The 19032-nt window shown below is 35.7% G+C and overlaps 1 protein-coding gene and 2 non-coding genes across 3 annotated transcripts in view; all 3 read left to right on the forward strand.

Moving 5' to 3' along the window:
• Nucleotides 1-19032, forward strand: part of LOC149419857 (uncharacterized) — a 297070-nt gene that overhangs the window by 173519 nt on the left and 104519 nt on the right. Inside the window, exon 4 of the mRNA XM_089637341.1 lies at nucleotides 12192-12409. Coding sequence (XP_089493467.1) covers nucleotides 12192-12409 — 218 coding nt within the window. The remainder of the gene's footprint in view (nucleotides 1-12191; nucleotides 12410-19032) is intronic.
• LOC149419859 (5S ribosomal RNA) lies at nucleotides 102-220 on the forward strand. Its single transcript, XR_016302826.1, has one exon. It is a non-coding gene; the product is annotated as a 5S ribosomal RNA (ribosomal RNA).
• On the forward strand, nucleotides 544-662 carry LOC149419860 (5S ribosomal RNA). Its single transcript, XR_016302827.1, has one exon. It is a non-coding gene; the product is annotated as a 5S ribosomal RNA (ribosomal RNA).

Consider the following 19032-nt stretch of genomic DNA (forward strand, 5'->3'; position numbering starts at 1 on the left):
CATACACCTTGCTAATGTTTTCAGTATTATTAGGGCTTTTTTATACTAATTTTCATATATTTATTGGCAGGTAGAGTAGAAATTAATATTTTTTAGCGTTTGCCAACGACCATACCATGTTGAACACACCGGTTCTCGTCCGATCACCGAAGTTAAGCAACATTGGGCGCGGTCAGTACTTGGATGGGTGACCGCTTGGGAACACCGCGTGCCGTTGGCCCATTTTTTATGGTAATTTCATGTTTTTTTTTATTTTTTTATCGTTACTATAATTAATAATATCATAAAATTCTTTAACTTTTCAAGTATGCTACAGGCCTAAAATATTACTTAGTGGATTGATATTATGGTCAACCATTGAAAAAAAAAATTCCTACAAAGTTATGGATGTAATTACGATCTTTTTCAAGCGCGTATGTAATGATTATTTTTATCAACGTCGCACACACCTTGCTAATGTTTTCAGTATTATTAGGGCTTTTTTATACTAATTTTCATATATTTATTTGCAGGTAGAATAGAAATTAATATTGTTTAGCGTTTGCCAACGACCATACCATGTTGAACACACCGGTTCTCGTCCGATCACCGAAGTTAAGCAACATTGGGCGCGGTCAGTACTTGGATGGGTGACCGCTTGGGAACACCGCGTGCCGTTGGCCCATTTTTTATGGTAATTTTATGTTTTTTTTTATTTTTTTATCGTTAACATCATAAAAAATTTTATATCATTCTTTAACTTTTCAATTATTCTACAGGCCTAAAATATTACTTAGTGGATTGATATTATCGTCAACCATTGAAAAAAAAAAAGGCGTTAAAAACAAAAAAATAATTTGCCATAGCCGAGAATCGAACTCGGATCAACTGCTTGGAAAGCAACTATGCTGACCATTACACCACCAACGCCAGTTGTCGAGATGAGCTAAGAAGCATTTATATTTTACTTCAAAACTTTGACTAGATCAAATGAACTTTAATCGGTCCCGCATTTTCGTTTCGGTCATGAGTTGGTTTTACTCCGGTCCACGAAATTGCATGACGCGCGTAAAGAAGTTTCACTTCAAAAAATGTGTATCTATATGGGACGTGTGGGATTGCACTAACCTCCCCACATCCTGGAATAAAATTATTATTATTATTATTATGCGAGCTGGATGCCGCATTATTAAATCTTCTTCTTCTTCCTAGCACTATCCCAACTCATTGCCTAGGTAGGCTGTTGGGGTCGGCTCTTCTCGTTCTCAGGTTATAGCTTCTTCGGTTCTGAGTGTCGCTTTCATCTAGGCCGTTTCTTTGTAGGATTTTGGAGCATTGGGTCATCCAGGAGTTCTTTGGTCTACCTCTGGATGACTGTCTTTGAAGCTCTATAGACATTGCCTGCTTCACTGTGTGGTCTGGTGGTCTCCGTCTTATGTGCCCATACCATCTTAACTGTCGTTCCTCTAGCTTACTGTTTATGTCAGTGACACCCAGGCTACCGCGAATGCGTGAGCTTTTAATTTTATCTTTTAATGATACTCCTGCCGTCCATCTAAGCATTCGCATTTCATGCCGCATTATTAAATATATATATATATATATATATAGAAAACAACTTTAATTTAAATAACTTTTTTCACCCTTTACTCTGCACACTTTAAATTCATTGATTCTAATTGTATGATAGATAATAGAAATTACAAGAATAAGGGTTATTTATAATTAGAAAGGGTTTTATTTCACCCTTTAAATTATATCCAGCACCACGTTCACCACACTCCTGAGAAGAGATCCTGCAGCGATTATTTATAGTATAAATGGTCCCGTGACCGGTCGGTGGCCGAGTTGACATTACGTTTGGGTCCCACCCAGGCGTAGTGTGTTCAATTCCTCGGCTGGCTAATTCGTCTATCACAATACAAGCAACATTTTCAGCTTACTGTGGTGGTAGTAGGAGATTTTCAAATATTGTCAGGTTATTCGTAACCCGGGAATGTTTGTCTTTCTTTAAAAAAAAAAAAAAAACTAAATAACTAACTAACTAACAATCACGCCGTTTCCGTTGTTTAAGTAGGTAGAAAGGACACTTCGCCAAACAAATCGGTCTTGGCACACACTTCTTGCCTCATTCACATTCATACATCGTCTCATACATACTCTTCTATTATTCTAACTCATGACATGCCATGTCTTTCTTGGGCGTCCCTTTCTTCTGCTACCATTCGCATTTTCGTCATATATTTTCATTACACTCTATTCTACGCTCACTCGCTCACATCAGCCTTGCACTCATTGCGGATTTCCATACTAAAAAAATATTGAATAATACAGTAATACAATGACTCGGTGATACATTTCGTAACACAAAAAGAGATTAAAAATTACCTACCTTCGTTTTAGATTAAAATATAAAATGTCGGGAATTTTTTAAAGCTCCAAAAATAAATAATAAAATGAATGATTATTCTTTAAAGTGAATGGGAATGAAACTTGAGCTTGCTGTGAAAAGCTACAGACGCGTTTCACGTTAAAAAGATGAGCAACACGAATCTCGTCTCTTAAATGAATTATTGTACTGAATTTTACTCTCCAGTCACATGGAGAATAAAATTCAGCCACTTTCAAAGTATGTGACACCTTACATAATAAGATGCAATAAAAGTTTTAAATTAAATTAGTAAAAAGACAATTTCAAATGTCAAACTAATTAAATGAATGTTCAAAGAAATCAAATATTTTGATTAAACTGGGTTGTAAACTAAGGAGATACGCATTGAACCTTTTGATTCACATGAAACTATTGCAGAACTTGTCTTCGTTGTTTCGAAATTCGTATTCAGTACACGACTGTCAAGATGTTGGATTTATACAAATCGTAAAATTAAAGATTTTCCATAATATTTTTTAATGATAATTAAATGAGATATAAAGAATTTGGCATTCTCAGACTATAAAAATATTACCATTTGTTATTTTGGCTACTGGCATTATATCTAGCTTTCTCATTCAAAATTTACGCGTATTAGATGTTTCAAAAAATTTATACGTAAAAATGCAAAAATCAGTCATTTTAAATACATGTAGGGATCATAGCATAGGATTTATAGGCCCCGTTAGGAGTTGAGAGTTGCCCCAGAGAGCCGAACCCTCTGATATGAAAATATCTGGAGTCGGTGATTTATTTTCCCATTTGATCCCTGGTGAGTTGACGTGTTGTTCTTGTATTGTTTAGTATTTATTTTGCTTATGTAATGCACTTGCATAGTGTCGATTGAATACATGATACTTTGTGGAAAATGTGTGGAAGGGCTTAGTTTTTCCTATTGAGAAGATTTAACCTGAACATAAAGTCGGAAACATCAAAAGAGATAGGAGAGAGAATTTATTATTATCTATTGATTTAATAATTAAATATTTGGGTAAAATAATTCGAGGAGGAAGTATCTGATCCTGTGTATGTCGGTTATTTTACTGATGTGAAAAAGTTATCTAAATCGCTTGAAAGCCTCCTTAATAATATATATTTTTTGTTTTCTCAGCCAATTACGTTAAATAGGTACTTCAGTATAACGGAGATCGTATCGCGAATCGCAAGAGAGTATTTGCGTTCGATATTTTATTTTAAAATACTCTTAAAAATAATCTTTTCCCAAAACATATCATTAACTTTCATAATATTCTATTTTAAAGAAAGTGCACACTTCAAATAAGCGCTCGATGCGTAATTGGTAGGTAAAATAAAGGTTTAATTAAATTCTTTTAATTATTTTGTTAAGTGTTAAACGGATTCCTGATAAAGATTATAATTACTATGCTTAGGAATGTTAAGGATATTTTATTTATGAACGATAATAATAATCAGTAAAAATAATTATTTATTTCGTGTGTCTGTCTGTAACTCCGGTTCAATGAATTCGGCCTAGAATTCAAATTTGCGTTGAACTGAAGCGTCATTTTCGAAATTTGAATTATGGTAGTCGGTGTCAATTAATCAAGGATCTGCGCTAATATTTATAATAAAAGCTTTTCTTTTATTTTGCGTCGTTATTATTCCACAGCCTTTTACAAAATAAATCGATCTAGTCATTCTTGTAATTTCATCAGGGAACTATAAAATATAGTTTTAATTAAAAATAAGTACTATTTTAAACAATATAATATTTTTTACATGGTGGGTTTCAATATCAAACAATTATAATTTGATTAAATAGTTTTTACCAAATATTTTAAAAACAAGTATCGAAATGTATTTCTAAAGCCAATATCGCTTAAACAAAATCTTCCATCTCGTATTTAAGAATACATAATAAATATAAATGATGTATTCTATGGGTTAGTATGAGGTTACTATGTACTCACATGGATACTATACTGCGAGGTCATTAGGTTATAGTGGTTGGGGTGGCCACCCCAATCACTTCGCCGCTTGCTCGCTGATTGCCCCCCATAACCCTAATTATTTTCGCCAAATTTAGGACATGCCAGTAAAATCTGGGACCTTAAAGCGTACTCCCAACTCGCAAGTTTGAGAATCACTGATTTAGAACAATGTAACTTGTAAAATTAACCTTGCTAATCTTCAATAATTCAAATAAATTATACAATATATTTAATTCAGGTAAATCCGGACCGTTCGGGAACCCAGATGCGGCGGTTATTAGGCACGTTTGATCAATTTGAAAGGAATGGCTAAACATTTTCCCTGTTACTTATCTTAATATGATACTTCTTCCGTTCATTCATCATCATCACACATTTCATATCAGATATCACTTTGTAAAATTGAAGAAAATTACCCAGTTCCTTCGCAGATAGTAGACTGTAGGTTGTGGGCTTGCTAGAAAGCTCAAAGCTCGTTTATTATTTTTGCTGTCAGGCAGTTATCGCGGAAAGGCCGTTCTGAGTAAAAGTATACTCGTAAATCATCAATTTGATAAAACCTGTGACGGAGTATTGCATAGCTAAATCTGATTTGCTAGATAATTTAATGAAGTCGTTTAAACATAAATTTTCACCGAGAAGTGTAAGAAATTATTTTCAAGAAGCGACGTAATAACCCTGTTTGCTAAACTAGTAATTGTGCGAAGTTGCCGTATGAGTAGGTGGAAAGAATGAGATTCCATCTCATGTCAAGTGTTGAGTCTAGAAAATGTTAGAACCGCGAAGAAAAATTTTAGAAGAATATTTCGAACTGCGTAGCAATGTAACGCTGATAAATAAACATCTAGCTAAAAACTTGGTAGCTGTTCTCTCTATGTTTAACTTTAGGCACACAGGAAGGGAATTATTATTATAGGATAGGAAATGACCAGGAAGGAATAAACGTGGTGAAAATTGGATTTAAATGTTTTTGAAATAATACGATGGTAGCTAATTGAACGAGTGGCGCGCTAACCCATAATGATTTACGCGTAGTTAGCAATATTTAAGAGGTCGTATAAGCTATATTAAAGCAGTGCGATGTGATTTGTAAGGAACTTGTGTCCTGGGCAGCGATGTTACATGAAATTCACGCAATGGATATTCGAGTCTCAACCTTGTTCTTTCACAAAGATGATATCCGCACTAAAACGAACGGTGAAAATAAAGGTTGATACTTACTTCTAATTTATTTAAAATCTGTATGTAAAGTAACTCATATTAAAACAAAACATTAATTTAATCAGCCGCGATCCAAACCCGCCGTTTCTAAATTACGAAGTAAAGAGCTTACAGCTTTTTAAGGTTTCGATAAATTTTACTATCCCAATATTCTTTGAGTTCCTGGACTCTTCATTATACTTAAACGTCGTGTAATTTTCTGACACTTTTCGTTTTATTTATTAAATTGAAAAGCTATCTTTACCGTAATCAATTTTTTTAATGACTAAGGTACATCTTTTTGAGATTGATGGAAAGTTACATTTTAACCAAGGTAGCTGGTGTGAAGCTATGAATACTGATTATAATAATCATTAGCTTCATGTTACCTTGTTGCTACGGACCTACCACTAACTGGGATTTCAATCGCAATGGAAGGAAGTATTCACCCACAAATACTACTAACTACAAATCTTATCTCCATGGATGAGAGCACGGAGCCGCAAATAACGCTACTATCAAGGGATCATGAATCTACATACATAAGTGAGAATCTGTAGAGACTGTATTAGTATTCATTCATAGTTGGAACCTGGCATGAAGCTAAGAATGCAAAAAAAATAGGCTCCATCGAAATAATCGTGAAGCCATATTACCACTCTCATATTTCAAACTGTATAGAAGGTGGCATGAAGCTACGAATACTAATTTCTGGGATACATGACTATAAGCAAGGTCGAATTGTGTGGTCGAAAACTGAAGGACAGACAGTTCTGCGAAGGAAAAAGGTGTGAATGGTGGGTAGGAATCTGGGGGTCAATATGTCCAGGAATGACAGACGTATTAATCCGGCCCCCCCACTGTGGAGAAAGAGTCTGGCTGAAGAGGTCAAAATGTCTCCCTCAACCAGTCACTCCCAATCCGACCCGCCATGGAGTAGATGTGCAAACGCATCCGCCGCAAAGACCTTAACAAACCTCACCCCATGAACCCAGGCACCCCTGCTAAGTCACCAAACTTAGCGAACCACTTTGGGTGACCTATGGTAGAGGTGTTGGTTATTCAATAGAATGTTCCCGGGATGGCGGTACCCATTGTTGCCCATCTCCCAAATTGAATTTGTATACTAAGTACTAAATACGATTCGTAGTTCTATGGAAGGTAACATGAATCAGGAATATAAAATAGCTGCATTCATTGCTCAACGGAAAAATGCATGAAGCTAAACGTGCTACCATGAAAATAGTATTAGGAACTTCAATTCATAGACTTGCTACAGGATTAATTACTCCACCAATATTTTTAACCAGCTTAGATTGACACCACCGTAGGTAGGGTTAGTTTGTTAACCATGTTTTGCACAAAACTAGGTTAAATAGGTTAGATATGTAACTATTTAACCTAGTTCTTGTTTCATTACTTTTCATAATTATATAGCACGTTTTAAAGGTGTGTTGAATTGTCATTTTGAGAAGTTATTATGGAACCGTTTGTTAGTACCTAACACTTAGGACTAAGTTAGTTAAACCAGAATAAATTTAAGCTGAGAAGATCTTTACAATCGTCATCTTACTGTATTCAACTTCGTGAAAAAAAGGACGCATCAGCCACATGATTATTGATGAACGCTTTTCCACGGCGATATTATTTCCCTTCAACCCAAAATTCTTTTTTCGTGATCTATTTGGTAAGGTTAGACCCTTTGCTTACAATTGCTCTGTAATTAGACTACTGTATCTGAGATATTTAGTTTTTTTCTTATTTGTCTTCGGATTTATCTTTGTAACGAGTTTCTAATGCGATTTTTATAATTTTTCATGAGAGTTTTTTTTATCGTATGTATAAATATGAATAGCAAAGAGAAGAAATAGAATAAAATACTAGCTGACGTGGACATATACCGTGGTGGATTTTTCTGTAGGCCTTTTTAATATATACAATTCCGTTGTGCATTAATTTGATGTATCCCTAGAATGTTTAGCCAGCGTTACCAATGTAAGCGCCCGAAAATATATTTTTACGGCTTGATTGTAAAACATCGACTGTTATCTACTTTTTATAAATAAAATATGCATGTATTATTATATATAAACCTTTCGGAAGAAATTTTCTAAATGCGTAGCTTAGAAGAACTAAGCACACGAATAACGACTTTATTTTATACTATTTAGAGATAATACAAATGTATTACTGTATTGATAAAATAAATAAGACATTTGTAAAGTTAGATGATGGGTGATGTAACATTAATAACTTTATGTTTAAAATAATTCATTTATTTAAAGAAGAACACTTTATTATCACGACGATTGTATTAAACAACATCAAGAGTCTGAATAAAACAATGGGGTGTAAAAAATACAATAAAGCGTTTTAAAATGATAGTGTGAGTGAAAATGTGCAACGTTTCACAAATTAATAAAGTAAGAGGAAAAATAATGACAGGTTTAATTAAAACTTAGAAAGAAAACAAGACTTTCTTGGAGTGAAAATAATGTTGAATTAAGTCTTTTATAAAGATGGTGAACAGAGAACTTAAAGATAAAAATATAAGTGTTATTTGTTTATCTATGGTCGCTTGGTGGTAAAGTTGGTAAACGCGACGGTTTCCTATCCAGTTGTTTAGAGTTCATTTCTTCGGCTGGCTAAATCTATTGTAGTAGAAGATTTGCAAATATTTCAGGTTATTTGTAACTCAGAAATGTTTCAAAGTTAAAAAAAATTAAAAAGTTAATTCTCTTCCCGTATGAAAAAAACACTTCAAAAATATAAAACGTAGGGGAGGGGGGGGCATAGTAGGGTACTTAACGTTTAAACATCCCTAAAAACTAAAATAATGTGATTAAATTAAAAATTTTAACTTAGAATCATAGCTTAATTCATTGCGAATGCCTATGGATACATTTATGTTGAAAACGTAATTAATCTAAGAGATGTAAACACTTAAATGAAAATAGGCATTTGACCCGCTATGCCCCGTGCATAGGGGTAAAGTGGGGTCTTCTATGGGGCATTGTGGGGTGGTCTTAATAAGGAACGAAACACAACTTCAAAACGAAATAATTTTATTTCTTAGCAACATAACGACAGTTTAAAAAAATAAAAATAACAAAAACACTTTAGCATAACAAATTCAGTACAAAAACTTCTCTTCATTATTATTTTTGTAGGCTAAGGAAATCAGAGATCACGTAAAAAACCTTTAGCACGTTTCTTTAATCTTTTATAAAACTTAAACATTAAAAAAAGGAAATACAGAATTATGGTACAGTTAAGTAATGAATTACGGTTAGTTATAAACATCTCCTTTAAAACTTCAATCAAGATAACAAAATGCACAATGCACATACATGAGTACCCTCTTCATCTTTTTCATCTTCTCCAGCACAAGAGCAGTGTGCCCATTTTGAACATTTTAGGCAACGTATCCATCCCTCGGTTGACTCTGACCACAAGTAACCACAGTAGATGCATTCAGTATCTTCAGCACCAGCATATTCTTCTGCAGAGCTTTTGATGCCTTTCTTTTTGACAACCTTTCTCTTTTTCGGTTTGATGGATTTCAATTTTAAATCTTTAGCTACCCTCTTTTTCTGTTCTTTTAGTTCTGCGGCCTTTTTTACGACTAGAAGCTCGTTTTTGTACGGTGATTCTGTGATGATTGCTGTTTTCCCTCGTTGTTTACTAACTCTTTTGCATGTTCTGTTCTCCTTAGGCACTGGCATTATTTGTTCTGGAGTTGTTGCAAAACTCGAGGACCTATCGATCATCCAAGAACAACCAGGTTGTGGAGAAGGTTGCACAGGTGGGGTTTGAATATTCCTTTTCTGTTGTGGTATTTGCGATGGTGGTGTCTTGTTACCGGTCAAAATTTCTAGGAGTGGTTGTCTGGGTGGCGTCTTGGCACCAGGGTCACCTTCTGGGGTTTCCTGTCTCATTGAAGTGTTGTCTCTCTGCGAAATGGCTTCGTTAACTAAAGGCACCTCAGCAGGCTCAGGATTGTCTGTAGTGTCCGCGGGTGCAAAATCTGCGTCGGTAAAAACATTCTTGTTTACAGGCCATATACCTGTAGCTCTGAATGCATTAATAGCAGTCGTCATTGTTGCTGCAGATACAAAAGCTTTTCCGAATAGTCCAGCTGTCTGATATTGTGTCACCACACGTCCGGGATGGCACCGCAACCAATTCTTTACTTCGTTGGAATAATATGTGCTTATAGGTTTCATGAACCCAACATCCAGTGGTTGGAGTCGGTGTGTGCAGTGAGGTGGAAAGCACAATAAAATAACACCATTTTCGCGAGCCAAATCAATGACCTCCAGAGATTTAACATGTGTTGCATGACCGTCTAGCAATAAAAGTGCTGGATTATCTTTGGTGGAATGCGACCACTCAATAAATCTCTTTAGCCAGAGGACAAACAAGGGACCCTGGATCCACCCAGATTCATGACATTCTCCCCAAGACCCAGCTGTTGCACCATCAAGCAATTCCGGTTTCATGCGCTTCCTTGGAAATATGAACATTGGCGGCATATAGTTGCCAACTGCGCTGAAGCACAGAATTGTGGTCATTAGTTTTCCCCTTTCTGCGGAGGTCAGTGATCCTACCTGTCTTTTGCCACAAGTAGCAAGGACTTTTGATAGACTTTTGGGCACTGTGGACACACCTGTCTCGTCAACATTGAAAATTCTTTGTGGAGTAAGCTTATGTTCATCGTAAACCTTTTCTAAAAGATGAAAAAAACTTTCAACGGCTACTCTATTGAAACCCATAGCTCTAGCTGCTGATGTTGGTTCAGGTTTTCTGTAGCTAATATCTGGATGTCTTTTGAGGAATCCTTTTAACCAATCTATACCAGCCAAACCACTTTCTGAATCAAATTTATTATGAATTCCATTTTTTTTTGCCAATTCAAATGCAAGTTGGCGCAGGTCACGTGAAGTCAGTCCATGAAACCGTGCTTCCATCAGTTTTATGTAGTTATTTAGTTCTCTCTCTTGATCAGGAGAAAACACGCTTTGGAAATGGCCCAATTTCTTTTGAAAGATGCTGTCGTCTGGATTGCCCCGATACTTAGAAACATAACGTTCTAATGTTGTTTGTGGAACGTTGTGCATATTTGCCGCTTTTTTGTAGCCCATTTCTCCGAACACAACACTGTGTACAGCTTGTTTCATAGCTTCCACAGACCATGAATGCTGTTCAGTCTTCCTCTTGTATGTGCGCACCATGTTGGCTAAAAACGTAAAAAATAAATGTATTACAACTTAGAAGGCTTTAAAACGGGGCAAAGTGGGGCACTTTTCTAAAATCAAAAAAGGGGCATAGTGGGGTGCCCCACTTTGCCCCAGGCGCCATACCCCACTATGCCCCACCGGCTCGTTCAAAACTAAACACAAACTTATGACATCTTACCTTTGATTCAATGACCTTGTGCTTGTTGATTAAGAAATCCGAAAGGGAACTGATTAATAATAAACTAAAACACACCACAGTACACAAGTGCGTTTTAGAAAGAATTGCTGTTCAATTTCACTAATTTTTTTTAGATAAACACTGGTTTTGATATTTTTGATTATATCACACAGACACGTACTGAAATGACGTGGGTCGCGTATGGAGGTCACGCGTCGACTGAAGACCAATCAAAGCGAGCCCTTTGACAGTTTGCACAGCATTCGTTTCGAGCTGCATGAGGCTCGCCCCACTATGCCCCGTGGCCCCACTATGCCCCCCCCTCCCTAATTATTACTGAATCAAATAAAATCTATGTAAATACGTTAAGAATGCATGTGTGTTAAATCCAAACTAATACTATTATAAATCACTTGTCTTTTTACCTTACTGGGTACTTCAGCCTGCGCAGCCTATTTCAGACAAAACTTTAATTTAGATTTGAGGCCAAAATACCAAACCAAACTGTATGAATATTTTTTTAATAAAAATGGAAATATCAAGTAAAAGTCATTGGGTGAAATTTTAAATTAATAAATTGTTTGGCCTAGTGAGAGAAGGAGAGTGACCCGGCCGAGCACTCGACAGGTGTAATTCGGCATTATTTTTTTGTACGACACACAGTTAAGTCCAATTTTGGTACAATTTTACTATAACTAACAATACATGTACATGATTTTTTTTAAGCATGGTATAGTGATATTAAACACATAAAGGTCATACCTCTTGTCATGCTATGTTGGGCCATGACATCTGTCCGACCCTGCGGTATGCAGAATAGGTCGTGGCATTTATCAGGAACGAATAAGCCACAGCATGACAGGAGATATGGACAATCGATAAGGTTTTTTAGTAACTTTAATTCAAATACCATGAGTTCGGCATTACGCCTGGTCTCCAGGCTTTGGTAATTTGTCTCCTTTAGCAGTTCCACGTGATGCATGAATTTCGGATATATTCCGTACGATCGTATGTAAACATACCTTAGGAATTTTATTTGGATTTGTTCAATAATATTTATGTATTTAAGTTGATAAGGTATCCAGACAGTACTGGCGTACTCCAGCTTGCTTCTGGCCACTCCGTTGAACATGGCGGTCATAAGCTGCACTATGAAAGTATTTGATTGATAAATATGAGTAAGTATAATAAATTAATATTGCTTATTCCAGACAAGTAAATCTGAGCGTGCCGGCCGCCTTCGGCGCGTGTTTCGCCGCCCAGCCACGTACGAAGTCCGGCGCAGCACCCGCCCCGCGCGGTCTACTGGTGATCGCGCGCGCGGTGCGGCAGCAAGGTGAGCACGCGCACGCGGTGCTTCCCCTGCGCGCGGCCGCACCCCCGCGCCTGTGGAGCGACACGCTGGAGTTGGGTGTTCTGCACGAACTGGGTGAGTTTACCTGAAATACACAAAATTTATCGTACATTAGTGTACCAATTGTACTTGACGGCCGGCATAGTCCAGTGGTAACGCATTGGACTGCCATTCCGAAGGTCGCGGGTTCGAACCCGGCGTGCGCAAATAAATTTTATTTGATTAATTTGTGTTATTTCACAATTAATTAATTAAAATAATATATAGTATATTTGCGGCACGTTCCAGAGTGGAAGATACTACCAGTATCGCCCTGGTGTAAGACCACCATTCAGAATTGAAAAGTTGCTCCAAATGGCTTTAGCCGTGTTTAGTGACTAGATCTGAATAGCCAGGTACTTCCTCACCTTCCTCTTTCCCTTCCCCACTTACCTTCAGCCTCACAACATCCCCGGATCGGGGATGCCATAGTCTCACTGGCTCCAGACGGGAGCAGTTGGGACTCTTGTGAGGTATTCACTATAAAAAAAAAATATATATTATCCTATTTTTTTTTCAATTAGCAATTATGATAAGCAGGTTTTAATCAATTTCATATGATTTAGATTTATAGGGTTTTTGCTGCTAGGCCCTGCGGGCGGCACTTGATTGGGCTTCGCCCAGTTTACTAACAACAGTTACATTTAATAAGTAGATATTAGATCAATTGGTAGATATAAAATAGTAAGACATTATGTAGTAGCCCGAGCGCGGACAATGAGAGGAACACCCTTCACCCCAACATAAATCTCGTCAATGAGAAAAATGTTGCTCTCCCATACCACCGAAATGATTTCATTTTTAAATCGAAGTTAAATTGAAATATATATATATGTAATTCGGAAATAAAAAATATCAACATATTACAATATTACATATAACTTTGCTGAAATAATAAACTCTTACCAAAAGATTGTCAAAGTAAATATTTTTTTTTAAATATATTAAGGATTATTTTATTGGGATAATTCCTAAAAATCTACACATTTGGGTGAAATAGTATTACGCTCTTACCAAAAGATTGTCAAAGTAAATACTCATACAACAAAACTCTCTTAAAAATTTTTCAAAGAAAAAATTCTTAGGCAGAAAAACCTTACATGTGGGATAAATTGACCTGAAAAACCAAACTATTGTAAGCAAGTACCTACAATTTATTATACTTTTATTTTTTACAATTTACAACATAATATTATATACTTTCATTAGGAAAAAATCTCTTTATAATATTGTCCGTATACCAATCAGTCAGAATTTGCCCTTGTCTGGAACCGTCAATAATCTGTATAAATAACGATGACTGCGTTCGTACTCCAGAACAGGCAACGTACAACTGTCCATGAGAAAATACTGTTTCAGAAAGTAGCAGTCCAACCCGTTCAAAAATTTGTCCTTGAGATTTATTAATGGTCATTGCATAAGCTAATTTGACTGGAAACTGTTTCCTGCACATATTGAATTGTATTGTAACATCAGACAAAGTGCTTAAGTAAATTCTAGGAATGAAATGTACTGTAACTTTTCTGTTCCCCGTAATGATTTCGGCTTGAATTAAGTTACAGCTGAAATTTTTAATAACCATTCTTGTTCCATTGCAAAGGCCATCACCAACAGATAAATTTCTAAGTAACATAATGATGGCACCAATTTGAAGATTTAATATGTGTGGTGGGAAGCCATTTGGGTCTATAGAATTTAAATATTCAACAGGAAAGTTAGCCTGCTCGTTATACTCTAAATTTCCTTCTTCATTAATGATGGTATCAACAGAATGAAAAGTCTTCATTTGTCCTTCTAATCGTTGAAGTACATCCTCATTGATTGCACAAACATGACTATTTTTGGGGCACAAAATGGTACGTTGACTCATCACTAAGGCATCAGCGGTGGTATGTGTCTTACCATATATACATTGAATAATATCTTGGCAAATATTTACATTGGGAATAAGCACAGATGACTCAAATGTTCCTTCTCCTCTTTTCCTCTTAGAGTGTGAATTAAAGTTTCGTAAAGGTATGTTTTCCCTGTTCCTCCTGGGCCATCAATGAAGAAACATTTATTGTCATCATTTTCATCTGAAAAAAAATCTTTTTCAAAATAGAATTATATGCTTGAAGTTGTTCGTCATTGAGTTTGGCAGCCATCAATTCACCTAAAGTGTTTTCAGAAATTACATTAAAATCAGTCACTTGTCCAAAACTGCAACTTTCATCAGGTTCAGGTAAGCCCTGCATTCTGCAAGATGAATTCTCCTTCATAAGCATATCCTGAATGTTTAAAAGACAAAGATTAATAGCTGTTTCTTCAGCAACACCATGATGAAAAAAATCTTCAGACAAACATTTGTTGAAATTATTCCACAGCTGCAACGGGTTCGAAGGGATACATTGTATTAAAATTAAAACAAATAGATGTCGAAGAGTTTTAGGCATCAAATACAATGAAGCTTCCGTCATGCACTGCGTCCATTCTCCTATGTCATCAATGAGCTATAGTTCACGCGCCGTATCACGAAAAGTAGATAGTAAATTACCATCAACAGTTCGCAAAGATTCAAAGGATGTAGCTCCAGCCACCTTTATAAGAATCAGCCGTAAATGATAAAGTTCTATATTTCTAGGAGAAATTGAAGGTATTCGTTCAATGATTTTGCCACCTCCCCGCTGTCGCCTCGTCCACTTTTTACCAGCTGAAAAGACATAATTATTTGGTACATCTTGATACAGAATAGAGCGTCCCTCAATATCTTGAAGATTCAATTGGAACCACGCTGTTAAAGAGGTGTTCCTTGTAGATGCTTCCCTGAGAGCCTGTTCCTTCCGCCCCTCTACAAAATACACAGATTGGCTGTCGGGTAAATGTAAAGCCAGAAGTAAAATTGAGTGAGATTGATCATGTATAGGATTTTCCATAATTTTCCAGACAGCTTCAGGGGCACTTACATATCGACAATTGATATATTGCTTAATTTCATCATATTGAATAACCGCACTCTCCAAATTTCCAGTTTCTTGTCTTATTTCGATTCTAGCACAATCAAAACCTTTAGATATATATTTATGAATATATTTAATACTGGCCACCGAGGAACAAATTTCAACATTAATATGAGCATCATATTTTTTGATAAGGTATGCATTATATGGAACAACAAATCGATTGTCGATACGTATATCCCGAACAACGTGATTTTCAGAAAAATTATCACGTCTCCTGTACTCTGGGTAGCCTGCGGAATTATTATCAGTAGAATCTTTAAATGATTTGGGGAATTTTTTAGAGCACTTACCGTCTACCATGCAGACTGACCTTGGATTAAGTACGCCACATGGTCCATGAATATTATTTTTTTAAATAATACGGTACAAAGCCGAATTCTTCGGATGGGGTAGTTCTGCAAATACGGCATTATCAATATCAGAAGCTGTATACAACTTATCTTGGCTGCAAAGTGTAAACACGCCATGTAGATGAGGGAGTCCTCTTTTTTGCTGTTCAATTGTATAAACCCAACAAATTACCTTTTCAAAAACATGTTTTTCAGTCATATCATGAATAAATTCCTTGACTTTTAGATGGAAAACCTTGGCTACTATATCAGGCCTGTCCGCGGCCGATTGATAATGTTCCATTCGGTTCATTTGGTTTGTATTTCTGGCCATTTGGGATTGCATGTAAACGTTATGAATAGATCAGGACGACCAAATTTACGTACCATTGCCATTGAATCTTGATAAAGTTTATTCATATGGCGTGGTACACCATTAAATGAAGATGGAAGAATGGCTATATTACCTGCACGTACTCCTCTATCAGTGGCTAAATTTCTTACATGGTCTTGCAAACCTTGGTAGCATTCCACTCTGAGTTGTCGTTGGTTTTTCCTAATGTAATCTAGGCGACCAGATTCATAAATAATGTAAGCATGAATTAAATACTGTTGAAAAAGTTTACCCGCATAATGGATTGGATTAAATATGTTTCTTCGCACTGCTAATTTACTTGCATAAAACTGCATGGCAGTTACAGTATGACGTTGAGCAGTACAGAAATCAGCATGATGCTGAAAGCCTGGGGTCCAACCACATTCACCTGATGGAAATAGTAGTGGGAAAACCATAGGATCTAAATGCTTTGATAAAATTGCCACCCTTTGAAGTCCTTCAACATTTTTAGGATAAACAGCGATATCTATACCCGATGGTAAATTCCCGTCTCTGTCTGCTACATATACCATGGTGATATCGTGAGAACTGGTTAGAGCATTGTACCTCCGTTGGTCATCAGCTGATGAACGTGTAAATAATAGACGTATATCTCTCACCTGCCCACCGTCAGCCGCAATGCGTAATTCTTCTTCCTCGACAGCTTCTTTTAGTTTCTTATACTGATGAGCATAAAGGCTTATTTGGCGTATTTCGCTATCAATTATTTGCATTATATTTTGATAGCAATCGGCATTAGATGGATGACTCATACGCACTCTAACAGCCTCATCAGGATCATATACATAAAGCTAAGCATAGGAATGTATTTCACCTTCAACATGTATACTTCTGGAAGTAAGATGATAAACCTCACCAGAAATTTTTAAACAATATGGACCATTACCTGGGATATTAGCTATTTGCGCTCCAAATGAGACAAATCCATTAGCACTGTTATATTGACGAATACAATTCCTAAAGTTTTTGGATTGACTACAATCTCCTGTCAATAATGCGTTAAGTTCTGGAGGATAAGCTAAAATTTGTGGTATTATTTTTCCATTATGACAGCAAGAATGTAACAGTTTACCTTTTTCAACTTCAAAATGAAGCGCCTTGCAATGCTCGATTGTACATTCTTTTGACATGACGCCGAAATAATTCTGTTCTGGAAGCACATAATTTGGATGATTGATTAAAGCACACTTCAAGAATACATTACATCTATTTGCTGTGGAAAACCGCCTTCTGGAATTATTGTGTACAATTTGATTATCAGTCATATATTCTATTCGTCTTCGGGCACTTCGATCGCTTGGTAAACGTCCCTCTCTCATTCGAACATTCCGAAATTCGCCAATTCTGGTAAAATATTGTCCACATTCCTTTTAGCCATAGTTATTAAATTTAAATAATAATCTGAAAACAAAATATTTCTTTTTGGTGACTCACAGGAACTTTTTAAAACAAATTTCTAGGTTGGCACGTCAATAATTCTGTAATTACCTAGATATTAAACATGATAGCGCATGGAGTCGGTGTTGTAATATCAAAAATAATTAATTACGTATTTAAGTATCGAGTGGAACTGGTTATTTTTGCAGCCGGCTTTATAATGGTAGATTTATAATTATATATTATATTTATTATTTATAATTATAATATATCTCACATTAAATAATCACACTGACATTGTACATTGCTTGACACTAACTGGCTATAAAAGTTTTTTACATTGATTGGAAATCCATATACGCTGGCAACACTGAACAATCTGTCTTTCGTGTGAATAATGATAAACGTCAAATTTTAAGACGTAATTGTGGATAATTTTTACTGTAATGTAATGAATCCAATGGATTGTCAACTTTCTAAAACATATTTTCTTCGATATTATCCAAAAATTATATGAGCATCGTGTCTTAATTTTCAAATCATGTCTTAATTTTCAAGTTAGCGGAATTTAACCTAAACAGACAAGTTAAATTTGACCAATCAGAGGGCCTACATCGTCCAGACGCTGGAGTATTAATACTATCAGATTCTGAAATATTCACCCTGGGAGGATTAGAGCGAGCGACATGGCATAGCTTATAAATACGTTTTATTGATAGTTTATTTTATTTTATAGGGAAAACCAAGAGTTTCAATATGTTGGTGTGGAAATGTGTATAATAATTGGACCAAGTTTCATAATTATTAGTTAGTATAAAATAAAAGAAGAGTTTCAATAGCCAATGGCTATTGGTTGTTGGGAGGAAGGGGAGGGGGATGGATCTATTATGTGTAGATTTTTTTCCAACAACATCAAAAACACGAAAAGCTCGAAAGTCTGGCTGCTGCTTTGACGGTGAATACCGAAATCAGAAGACACCAATGCTGAAATTAAAGTGGTCCTGTTGAAAAAAAATCTGCTTTTACTTCAAGAGACGAGTGGAACATTGCTCAAAATCAGAATGCGAGTTAAATTACTTGTCATTATTGAATATTTTAAATTTTCCGACATTAGAAAACAGAAGAAAAATAAACGACCTAACATTTTTATTAAAATTATTGAACTCTAAATTCGATTGTTGTGAACTCCCGAATTTAATAAATTTACTTTTATTTATTTATTTATTTATTTATTGGTAAGAGACAAACAGCTTATACATAAAATACAAATATAAATATATACATGTTAAAAACAGTCAAGCCAAAAAAGTCTCCTATATTAATATCGATTGGAGATGGAGTTTTATTATATAAAAAAAAAATATATATATATATTTTAGGTGAGGAGGGGAGGAATAGGAATTTAGGATGAGGATAGGAGATGCTCTGGATACATTCCATACTATAGTATTAATTTTCGATCGTACGAGTTACTTCTAATCGATATTTGTCAAGTGTATTGCTAAAAATATCTATGTTTTGAAATTTAGTATTATATTGGGCACATATACGTGG

The sequence above is a fragment of the Hesperophylax consimilis genome, chromosome 11 (assembly GCF_061612785.1).
Source record: "Hesperophylax consimilis isolate HC1 chromosome 11, BYU_Hcon_1.0, whole genome shotgun sequence".
Classification (NCBI taxonomy): Eukaryota; Metazoa; Arthropoda; class Insecta; order Trichoptera; family Limnephilidae; genus Hesperophylax; species Hesperophylax consimilis.